This window comes from Hemiscyllium ocellatum, chromosome 14 (genome assembly GCF_020745735.1).
Source record: "Hemiscyllium ocellatum isolate sHemOce1 chromosome 14, sHemOce1.pat.X.cur, whole genome shotgun sequence".
Classification (NCBI taxonomy): domain Eukaryota; kingdom Metazoa; phylum Chordata; class Chondrichthyes; order Orectolobiformes; family Hemiscylliidae; genus Hemiscyllium; species Hemiscyllium ocellatum.
In genome coordinates this window covers 17,298,827-17,311,475 of record NC_083414.1, presented here as the reverse complement: position 1 = coordinate 17,311,475, position 12,649 = coordinate 17,298,827, and the positions used below count along the sequence as shown (strand labels likewise).

Below are 12,649 nucleotides of genomic sequence, written 5' to 3'. Positions count from 1 at the left end.
AAAAGAAAACTTTGGCACTTGTACAAATATTTTTGAAAATCAGGAACAACAGTTTGAAACTATTGCTCTGAAATACTTAAGCATATCCCTTAAGCAGTTTTGTTGAATAGACTGAGACATTTAAGGTAAGCATTTACAATTTCTGATTTGAACAACTTTCATATCCAAGAACAGAAAGGGTTGTTTTTTTGACAACGTATCAATTATGCTTGTTTTGAAATGGGGATTTAAATCTGCTATTCCCTTAATACCTGGTATTTGATTTAATCTTTGAGTTGGCTAGATGTGTTTACATAAGTATTTGTACTACATTGCTTATTAAAAGGCAATTTAAATTAAATTTAAGCATGGCAACTTACTTACTTAATATCACAGAAAGCCACTCTGAAATTTTTACATTTTCATTTGAGCTTTTTTTTTGAATTCTAATCCTCATCATTTCCCATTAGAATGAATGTCCACATACGCTTTATTTGCATCTGTTAGATTTTACATCCTCACAATCAATCTAAATGTAATCAGTGTTATTGCTGGTTCCTTTAGGAAAATATTGAGTAAATGTTTTGCTTAATGTCTTTACTACTGTGGAGCTCTGACAAATTTTCTGTGGCCTGTTGTCTTTATTGTTCTATACACTAATGCATTAATGAGTAACAGGAAAATACAGTTTACAGCTGTAAATGACCCAAGTCACAACATCAAAGCTGCTATCTCTTTTTGGTTACAATTCAGCATCTGCTGGCTGTTTAAGGTGACTCCAGGAAGAAAATCTCTCCATTAGTTTTGTCAGAAATGCTGTTGAGTAATCTATTTTGTTTATTGAACCTTGTTACTTACAATGGGATCAAAGAAGTGTTCCAGCATCAATTTTGTTACTGTTTTCCTGCAGCAAAATGTAAATAAATATATTCAACAGAAGACTAGTAATCTAATGCCAGTAATTCTGTACATAATCCCCTATTATAGTTGTACACCCCACTTTACATTGTCAAGTCAGATTGACTGAATAAGTGATGCACATCAAAGTCAATTCCATTGATTTGTTCAATGGTACGTAACTTTGTATGAATCCTTAAGCCAGACTCACAGTTGGAAAATGAAATTATTTTCTGTTTAATAGCCCATGGATGCCTGGTATATAATGGATGACTGTCAAGTAAGATGATGGTAAATGTTCTGAGATAATTTGGAGACGGGCCCCAATAAAGAAATAATGGGCCGAGGTGCTTCTTTTGTGTCTGTGCTGCTCATTTAATTTCATCATCCCTTCTCCCATTGCCTCAATCATTCTTTTCTTTTGTATTGACTTCAAGTTCTGTTTGACATCTTTAGCAGATACTAATAAATGTAAAAGCTAATTGCTTTTAAAATAAATGCTGATTTTGACAAGCTCAGGGATGTACATTGTTCTTAAGCACACCTGTTTTGTACATCATTTATAATATTCTGATGTCGCACACAATGTTTGTTTCTTTAGTGTATATAGTCTGAGGTGAGATAAATTGGCACCTCAACCTCCTTAATACCGTCTGCTCATATTAGATTTGCCATATGTACTGACTGAAATATACAAACTTTTCTTGCAAATTCCAAACTGAATTTTTTAATCTGCTGTGAACTCGACTGAAGTTTTTATTTTCATCAGGCAGTAATACAGAGATGATCATTTGTAGCCATTTAATTTTATTTGCAGAGATCTGCATTAAATTTGAGACTTGCATAGTCCCCCATTACAATTTGCATTAATTCAATTATAATGGATTGAACTCATTCTCCTCTTCAGATCGGAACAGAAGTCATATTGGATTCAAATTAATTCTCAGATGTTACCAGACCTGCTGAGTATTTGCATCACAATTTTATTTCAAATTCCCAGCATTTGTGATACTTTGCTCCTAATTTAGGTTAAATGTATTGCTTTAGTTAAAACACTATGAATCTAGTATGTTTTTATTTCTCTTACCAAACTGTGATGGGCATCATTAAGCCCATCAAGTGCATCTTAAGTTTTTCCTGGAATTACTGTCATTATATGTGTGAGAAAGTCATTAAATTTTAATTCAAATCAACATATCAGAGTAACAATAATCCCAACATCCACATATAAATCTCCATTATTACCTTTTGATACCATAACCCAAGAACAAGAGATATAAACCTGAATAGACCATACAGCCTGTCCAATATGCTGCGCCATTCAGTACAATCATGGCTTACCTTGATCTTCAACTCCATTTTCCTGCCCATATCCCTTGATTCTCTAAGAGACTTATTCAAATCCACATGTTATTAATCCATTTTGCTTAAAAGGGAAGTAGTGTTTGAAGAACATTTTTTTATTCAAAATACATTTTGATGAAAAATTTGTTATAAAAATGAGTGACATACTTTTGACATCTCAAAGCTTTACATTCAATAGCTATTCAACCGAATAGGATCTCTGTGTACAAAGGGCTTTCTGTACCATTGCAATTGAAAAAGTATGTGGAACGGCTCCATTGAAAGCTTTAGGTCTGAGAATGGGACAAAAACTAACCTTAACCGTTTCTGGAATTGGATGCCTTAAGAAAGTATAATATAGTACAGTGGAGTGAATGCTATGACACCAGAAAAAACGGCAACAGCTTAAAACGCCAGCTCTCAAAATATCTTGTGCAAGGCAAATTACAAATATTGACATCCTTATTCATTCCTGATTGATAGTATTAGATGCCCAAAGAAAGCATTGTTATCACAACAGAAAAATGATATTTTCTATTAATTCTGAACAACAGAAGTATAATGGAGTTCTGTATTTTCAACTTGCTGTTCAATGTAAGACGAATTAGGTAAGCCAGCCATGATTGGAAATTACAGATTTTTATTTGTCTAACCATATGATGAGTTTTATGCTGAAGTGGCAAGTTGAAAATTTACCCAACTATTTAGGATCCATGCCACACACCAGTGAGGGAGGAGGTTGGGGTGAAAGGGCCCAGCCCAGAGCCTTGCACCACAAACCACTGAGGAAGGAGGAAACCAGCCCAAGGCCACACAGCATTGAGGGAGGAGTTTGGGATGACTTATGGGGCAAATTAAATATAAAGTTGAGCCTATTGCCCTTTTCCTTATCTTGTGCTCTATCAGCCTCGAGTCAAATCTAAAATGATGAAAGCAGCAGCTGAAAACACCCAAGTTTCAGAAAAAGAGTGGATCCCAAAGTCAAATAGAATCAGTCATGTCCTTCTCAGCTAATGAAGCCAATGATTGCTGTCCTTCAAAATGAGAGAAGTCAATGGCTAAGTAGCTTGTGATGGATAATCAGGATTGTCAATGTGCTAGATTAGCTGCTTTGAGTACTGACCGTCCAGCTTGACAGGCTCGTTGTCTAGTAAACCTGGGTTTCTCTAGAGGCATTAGCCCTATTTGAGCAGCACAGTATGTACTGCCCTCTCCCAGAACCTCAATTGAGAAGGTGAAAGATTAGTATTGGACATTCTAACTGTAATTGGACTCTATTTTCAAGATCTTTTGATCCGCAGTAGTCCATAGTTGTTATGTGCTTGTTAAAAGAGAGGGGGTGGGCTCAGGAAAAATTAACGTTGCCAGAACAATAAAAAGACAAAATATGAAAAGTCACGAATCTAACTTCAAGCATAGCAGATAAGGGGACAACTATGAGTTGTCAACACAGGACTGAGGATGTTGTACTTAAATGCACATGGTATATGAAACAAGGTAAACAAGGTTGTGCACCTGGAGGGTACGATGTTGTGGGTATCACATATGTGGGTGCAAGGGGATCAGTGATGGGAACTAAAAATCCAAGGGTAGATGTCCTCTCAAAAGGACAGATAAATGGGAAAGGGTGCAGGCATACCTTGTTAGTAAGAAATTAAATCAATAGCAAGACATGATATAGAGTCAGAATGCATAAAATCTGTGTGTTTAGAGTTGAGAACATGGGGAAGAAAATAAATCAGGAGAGTGTGCCTTTCTTACCATGCCTTTTCTATTACAATAATTGTTCCAATATGAAAATCAGGTTGGTAGCAGATCTCGAGCAAATGAATTCATGGAATATCTATGAGATGGATTTTTGGGGCAGTTTGTGGTAGAGCATCTAGAGAATAGGCAATTCTGGATTTGGTGAGGCAGACTTGTTTAGGGAGCTAAAGGTGAAGGAACCCCTAGAGGGCAGTGATCATAACATGAGCATTTGGAAGTACTCAGGAATGCCCTCATAAGAACAGGGTAAGGTGCTCAACTCATCGACTGCCAGTTTCAACGTGGCACAGCAAGGAACCGTAATGGCCTCCTCAGGAGACAGACACGAGCTGCAATCAACAGGGTATTCTTCGTTGTCCAGTACTTCCCAGGAGCTGAAAAACTACACCATGTTCTTCGTAACCTGCAACACATTATCAATGAGGATGAGCACCTCACCAAGACGTTCCCCACGCCTCCACTGCTTGCCTTTAAACAACCGCCAAACCTCAAACAGATCATTGTTCGTAGCAAGCTGCTCAGTTTTCAGGACAACTCCATACAACCCTGTCACGGTAGGTGCCAGAGTGTGGACGTGGATACCACCATTACACATGGGGACACCTCCCACCATGTACGTGGTAGGTACTCATGTGAGTCAGTCAACACTGTCTATCTTGTACGTTGCAGGCAAGGATGCCCTGAGGCATGATACATTGGGGAAACCGAGCAAAGGCTACAGCACCGCAGAACAATCAGCAGACAGGAGTGTACCCTCCCACTTGGGGAACACTTCAGTGGTCCAGGACATTCAACCTCGGACCTTCGGGTAACCATCCTCCAAGGCGGACTTCAGGACAGGCTGCAGCGAAAAGTGGCTCAGCAGAGGCTGATAGCTAAGTTCCTTACCCATAGGGAGGGCCTCAACTGTGATCTTGGGTTCATGTCACATTACAGGTGACTACCATTGCACTATACACACACACAGAGACACTCCTATATACATGCACTCCTTCCTATACATACACATACACACGTATACACAGACACGCACATGGACACACACCCTTACAGACACACACACTCCCACACTCTCACATGCACCCCCTCACAGACTTAAGACACTCTACACTCACATAAACACACACAAACACTCTCACTCATACTCACAGCCCCCCAGACAGACATGCACACAACCCACATGCACACATATACGTATACGTTTGTGGGGCGAATTTGTACTTGCAAAGTTACATTGTACTTTGCTCAAAAACTGCATGAATTCATGTAAGTCTCTGTTATCTAACTTTTTAGATTAGAATCAGTTTAAACATTATGGCACAGACAGAGAATGCAGGGGGCTAACATATTGTCTAGCTAACACCAATTGTTACAGTTAACCTGAGCATGCAACTTTTTTAAAAAAAGTTTTTTGTGATTTACACATGAAAGAAGTGAAACTATCATGGTATTCGAACAGATGAAAGACTCAACATACAATCAAGGTATTTTTCAATGTATAATTTCAGTTACATCACACTGTAAACTTTTGCTATAAATTCTGTGTCTTACAATTGTGTCCTTTACAATTACCTAACAAAGGAGCAGCGCTCCATGAACTAGTGCTTCCATTTAAACCTGTTGGACTATATCCTGGTGTTGTGATTTTTAACCATGATCAACTTCACCCTGTATTTTAAAAGGGAGAAGATTGAATCAGATGTAACAATCTTACATTTGAGTAAAGATAACTACAAAGCCATGAGGGAGGAATTGGCCAAAGTTGGTTGGAAGGGAAAGATGGTACAGCAGCAATGGCAGGATTTATTTGGGTAATTCGGGGGGGGGTTATGAAGGGCTTATGCTCGAAACGTCTAATTCCCTAATACTGAGATGCTGCCTAACCTGCTGTGCTTTAACCAGCAACACATTTTCAGCTAATGGTTTTGGAAGCCTGGTTTTGATAGAAGATTGCAAGAATTTTATTTTTAGATGTCTAAAAGGTCCGAGTGGACATTGGATTGCTGGAGAAGTCATAATAGAGAACAAAGAAATTGCAGAGGTACTTGCACAGTGAAAGAAACTGGCATCATAACAGAATTTCAAGAGGGCAGACGTAAGTATAGTGGCCATCATTAAGAAGAAGGTGCTGGGGAAGCTGAAAAGTCTGAAGGCAGATAAATTACCCAGACCAGATGGATTACACCCTAGAGGTCTGAAGGAGATAGCTGTGGAGATTGTGGAGGCTTTAGTGGTGATCCTTCATGAATCACGAGTGTCAGGGAGCATCCTAGAGGATGGGAAAACAGCTAATGTAACACCACTATTTAAAAGGGACCGAGGTAGAGACAGGAAACTATAATCCGGTTAGCCTGACCTTGGTTGTTGGTAAGATTTTTAAGGTAGGTAAAAACAATGACTGCAGATGCTGGAAACCAGTCTGGATTAGCGGTGCTGGAGAGCACAGCAGTTTAGGCACCATCTGAGGAGCAGTAAAATCAACATTTTGGGCAAAAGCCCTTCATCAGGAATATTGGTAAGATTTTTAAGTCCATGGTAAAAATGCATGGTTAAAAAAACTGAGATGAGGAGGAATTTCTTCAGTTAGAAGGTAGTTAGACTGTGGAACTCATTGCTGCAGAGGGCTGAGGAGGTCAAATCATTGAGTGTAATTAAGGTAGGTTCTTGATTAGTAAAGGAATGAAGGGTTATGGGGAGAAGACAGGAGAAAGAAAGGGAAAAGACAGGAGAATGAAGTTTAGAAACATTCCAGCTGTGAACAAATGGCAGAGTAGACCCAATGGGCCGAATGGCCTAATTCTGCTTCTATGTCTCATGGTTTTTTGTGAAAATGGTTGCAGATAAGGTCCACAGCAGAAATTGAGTCAAGGGAGTAGCAATGCTATGAAATCCAAGAGCTGTTTCCAGTATAACAAGGACATGTATTTTCTTTCTTAAACAAAAGCTGGTTAATGTTTATATTCAAAGCACATTTCTTTTGTGGTCCATGTGTTTTTATTAAGTATTCGAAGTGAATGAAAACTGGTTTGAGTCATGTTCATGATAATGGTTTCATAGCCATTTGCTCATCAAGGATTGATTAACTTCATGGTTTGGTATATTTAAAACAGTAAAGCACATTTTAAGGTATGAACCAAGCATTACATCAATAAGATTTTTGTGCATACAGTTTTCAGACATCAAGAAAATTAACCTCAAGGAAAAGTCTCAACATGAACTGAAATTGCTGGAAAAACTGTGGAGAGAAAGCTGAAGTAGGATCACTAGACTCGAAACGATAACTCTGCTTTGTCTCTGCAGATGCTGCTAGACCTGCTGAGTTTTCCCAGCAATTTCTGTTGGTGTCTCTGCAGTTCTTTGGTTTTATTGAAGAAAAGCAACATTGTTTATGTGCAACATTTCAAAACATTAAGATGAGGTTTTCTAAAGGCAAGATAGATCCTAACATCTTCCTCCAAAAGAAAGTTTAACTATTTATAATATCAAGTAAGCCTATGCATCACTATTACGTAGAGGAAATTTGCTGATAGATCTAGATCTTGTGATGTTAACTTTGTCTAGAAGTGTTGTCAAGTTTTCATTCATGAGCTGTAGCTACTATTCCAAATCTTTCTTATCCTGATGTACTACAGCCAAGTTTAGTTCCTGACTGGCCAGTGACTGAACTTGTTCCTTAAGCTGCTTAGAGTGATTTAAACCAGGGCAGTTACAGTTTTGTTTTTTAAGAGCTTCCACCTCATTTTGAACCTTCTGGTTTTATATCTGAATTCTAATTTTCGCCTTCTGTTGGCTGAGTATGTTTTATGCTTCAAAATATGCTCTCATGAATGTCCTGCTTTTTCAACATTTTTCTCTTTTTTTTCTTGTTTGTTGGTACCCTGGAATTCCATTGGCCTTGATCTTTACAAAATGTTATTTCAGTATCATACTGTTTTTACAGATGCAGAATGGTTCTGTGCTCATTTCTGGTACAGACAGTACGAGATGACATTTTGATGAAGCCTTGTGGGAGTATAAAATGAGTGTGCAGAGACAACAGATCATGACACAAGTTAGCATGTCATTTGAATTTGACTGTAGCAGTGCCATTTTCAAACTCATTTCCATCTAAGGTTCAGTCTTAACCTTATTTGGCTGTACATATCCAGAAAGATACCCCACCAGTGATGTGTAAAGAAATCATCAAATGCTTGCAGATTAGTTGTTGATGGGTTTCCGGTGGCTGCTTTTGAATTAGTAAATGTGCTATAATTTTTCTGCTGTCACTTAAAGTTGGTGAATTGACAGGACATAATGTTGCATGGATTGAAGACCTTGGTTCTCACTTGAAAGGGTTTTCATAGACCATTTGACCCCAGCCATGGTTCCTGTAGCTTCTGTCCTCCTTGACCTCAACCTCAGTGAGGAACGGTTATACAGTTCTCAATAAGAAAATGCTGGAAAATCTCAGCAGGTCTGGCAACATCTGTAAGGAGAGAAAAGAGCTAACGTTTCGAGTCTAACTGACCCTTTGTCAAAGGTTATACAGTTCTGTTTTACTCAGGAGATACTTTTCAAAATTGACAGATCTTCAACATTTTGGCAGGACAAGGACAGCAGTGCTATATCTACCAAGGTGACTGTGGCCATTAGCAACTTCCTCCAGGCACTAGCAGGCTTTCCAGCTGATGTATATCAGGCTGCCATCTGCTTTTCCATGAGGGTGGATATTGATCCTCTGTATTCAAGAGAAGGAGAAAGAAGGCTTGCACCTTCACCCAGATAGCAGGTTTTTCAGGGGTTCAGGATGAAACTGACTGTTCAAGCATTGATATGCAGATGCTGCATGTAACGGCATCCAATTATTGTGGCTGCTGTCAATTCTAACCTGTTGGTTAAGGGCTAATATTAATATTTGACAAAAACCTGGGCTACAATGGTATTAGTGTGTAATATTTTGTTAAAGGAGAACTTTAAGATGAAAGAACAGAAATTTTAAATTTTGTATGACAAAGTTGAAACAAAATTCTGTTTTGACAAGAGAATAGGGTGTCTCATTTTCAATTTTCCAGGCCTTAATTTTTATTTCCAGGTGGAAGAGAAACAGAAGAGACTGTTTCACTCTGCCTGGACTTGGCTTCTGAATAACGATGTTGACCAAGACATCAGAGACTTACCCAACCAATAGTCACATTGTCTTGCAGGTCTGAACCAACTGGCACGTGGACAGCAAAGGATTGTGACCTTGTTCACCGAAACACCACACACGTCCGATGTCAGTGTTCACAGCTTGGCATCTTTGGAGTTCTCATGGATATTTCACATCGTGAGGTAAGCATCATCAAAATGTTGATTATCAGTACATTTTTTTTGAAGTGATACAGCATGTTATGTATAGCATTTTACTTAAGCATTATAGTATTCCTCAAGAGGGGAACATGGGTTCTTAGCCCCAATTTTTTTCATAAAGTATTTGATCATTGCTGGGTGATATTAAATTGTATTAATTTCCAGACTTGTAGACATAAGGCATTAATAGGAAAACAGATACTGTCCCCTTTGCAATTAGTAATTATAAAAAAAACAAATTTCCAACAGCAGATATTGAGTGTTTTCCACTTTTCAGCACAGTTCAGAAATAATTCGTCTCTGTCCTTGCTTTTAGATTTTGGAATTCTATAGGATATTTCTGGAATATTGGAGATAAGTAATATTATTAAAAATTTGCAAATATAAATGTGTTCAAAAGATGCTAAGCCCCAGGATAAGAGTTTGTAATGTTATTATCCATGATCTGAAATTCATGTTTAAAAGATAGTGCATTTTGGATGCAGCAAGCTTCAGAGTTTGATTAATGCTGTTTACTCACTGACAGCAGCCAGTGACTTGGACAGCAATGCTGTTTTTAACAAACTTTTGCCTCTGGGCCAGAAGGTATGGGATCAAATCCCACCTGCTACGGAGGTGAGTCATAACAAGTCAAAGAAAATGATTTGAAATTAATTAAGCATTTACTTTTAATTGCAGCTGTTTTACTTGCCATGAAATTCACCTAGCTCCATTCCTCTGCCTTTTCCCTACAACTGTGTAATTGTTTTTTCTTTTCAATATCTTTCCAATTCTCTTTTACATGCCCTGTTTGGATGTGCTGTCAGCACAGTTTCTGGAAGTGTATTCCAAATCCAACCACACTCTGCATTAAAAAAAATCCTCCCTGTTGTAGCTTCTTTTGCCAATTACCTTAAATTTCTTCCATCTGATTCTCAATGCTTTGAGCAATGGGAACAGATTCTCCCTCACTACTAACGTACCTGCCAATTTTGAATATCACTATCACATTGCCTTCCAACCATCTCTTCTTGGAAGAGGTTCTTGCTTCTCCAGTCTGGTGCCTAAATGAAGTTCCTCTTCCCTAGAGCCATTCTTGTCAGTCCTTTCTGCATACTCTCTTATTAAGTGATAGCAGTAGCAAACCACACAGTCCATCAAACCTGCTCGACAATATGATGGTGGCTGTTATTCCCAGTATCATGCCCTCTTCCTATATCCCTTGATTTCTTGACAAACCAAAAATCTTTATGCCAGTAATAAATGTAATCAAGGTTGGATTATCTAGTAGCCTCCAGAATAGAGCATTTAAAAAATTCACAACTCTTTCCCTCATCAGCAAATTCAGTCTGTGTCCACCCTATCCAACTTTTCAGAACCTTTTATGATTGAATGTGATCACTTGTCATTCTTCTAAACTCAAGAGAATATGGGCTGAATTTGTTAAAGCCTTCATATCCTTCCAAACAACGAATAGACAAGATGATATGGCCTTGATGCTCACAAACAAGAAAAGTCCAAAGACTGCTAAGTGAACCGATTTCAATTAAGCTGGAACGTTTCCTGTCTCATTCTTGAGATAAAATAAATTGGAAAGACTGAGTGCAAAATAACAGGGCCTCTTTGGAAAGAACAGTCAAGATAACAACACATGGTCTTTTCATAAACTACACTTCCTTGTGTTTTGGTAATGTGTAAGCATTTGTTTTTATAAATGTTCCCTGTAGCAACTGGAAGGAGATCTAGAGACCTTGGCGATCGTCACCTATTCAACTATTAGTGTGTCTCTTGTGGCACTGCTTCTCACTTTCTTCATTCTGACCTGTCTAAATGGACTCAAATCCAACACTCGTGGTATCCATTGCAATATTGCGGCAGCCATCTTCTGTGCAGAGCTTGTCTTCCTTTTGGGAATTAATCAAACTGAAAATCAGGTAAGAAAGAAAGCACATACTTCCCATTGTTACTGAACCTTCATAGATCACACAGAAGTATTGGTATTTTGAAGTTGTGCAGAGATGTATGTGTATCTATTTTGAGTAGAGCAAGTTAATTTCCTGTAGCATTATTTGTGAAATGTTTTAATAGTCTTATTGCCTGTAACAGTCTGTCTGCTTGACTTTACTTTGAATTATTTCCCTTTCATTCTGTCATTCTTTGTGGCCCACTCTTTGTCCTGTTTTTCTCTCTGTTCATTAGTCTATAGCCCTTTATCCCACAAATCTCATTATGTCCTCCACTCTGTGCATATTCTTTATTTTTATGTTTCTTCCTTTGTAGTTCTCTCTTTTTATTGTTTTAACTCTAGCACTCTGTACCTCATACTCCTTTTCCTTCTCCAGCACTCTGAGTGTCTTTCTTGAGTGCACACTTTTCCTCTACTATGTCATGGAGGTCAGGTGGAAAACAATATGTATTTTTTGTTGCATGGACATCTTTTTGAAACCAGAAGTCAATGCATTAGCGTAGCAATTGTAATGTGCAGAACCACAGAGAAATCTCTGACTGGCAGCTGTTCAGTTTATAGGGAATATTAGTGGCACACCTGGGCACCAAATCCCTACTCAGCAAAGGAAAAACCTCCTGCTCTTGAAATGAAATGGTGGCTAGGACACTTGCCATCTTTTTGTCATGCCTGAGAGAATGGAAGGCTTATGAAAGTGTATTTTCAGAGCATGGAAGCTTATACCCTGGAAGAGGACTGCATAGTGGGAGGCTAGAAGCTAGATTTCCAGTTGGACTATTGAAATCAAGCTTAGTATTTGGACTCAGAAGAAAGGTAAACCAGGAGTGGGATGGGAGGTAAAGGGAAAGAAAAATGTAATTTAGGAATGGGATGAGTTGCATTTTGAGAACTGCATGAGTAATATTAAATGTTCCAGTCAGATGTGTGGCCACACAGTGCAAATATGAACAACCTCCTGCATGAAAATGGTCCTTGGTTAACTCTGAATCATTAATAATGTAAATGTTAGTTACATTGGAAGGCTTCAGTATTCCTGTTTTGTAATTGCTCCCAAATACCTGCATTGCTTTTCATTGTTCACCACAGGTAGGTAATGCTGGCTGGACCAGCATGTATTGCCAATCCTTAAATGCCTTTATGTAGGTAATAGTGAGCTGCTGCCTTGAGCTACTGGAATTCATGTGGTGCAGGAAGACCCCGCAGTGTTGTTTGAAAGGATTTTGACCCAGTGATATGCTTACAAATCATGATGGCCTGTGGCTTGAAAGGAAACATGAAAGCTGCGGTGTTGCTATGTATCTGCTGCCTTTGTTCTTCATGGTAGCAGGTTTGTCACTGGTTTGGAAGATGAAGGGCTTTTGCCCAAAATGTCGATTTTACTGCTCCTCG

At 38.5% G+C, this 12,649-nt stretch overlaps 1 protein-coding gene across 1 annotated transcript in view; it reads left to right on the top strand.

The window, feature by feature from the left end:
• celsr3 (cadherin, EGF LAG seven-pass G-type receptor 3) overlaps window positions 1-12,649 on the top strand; it is a 255,555-nt gene that overhangs the window by 184,299 nt on the left and 58,607 nt on the right. The window contains 2 exon segments of the mRNA XM_060835417.1: window positions 9,171-9,297; window positions 11,022-11,228. Of these exon segments, the coding sequence (XP_060691400.1) occupies window positions 9,171-9,297; window positions 11,022-11,228 (334 nt within the window).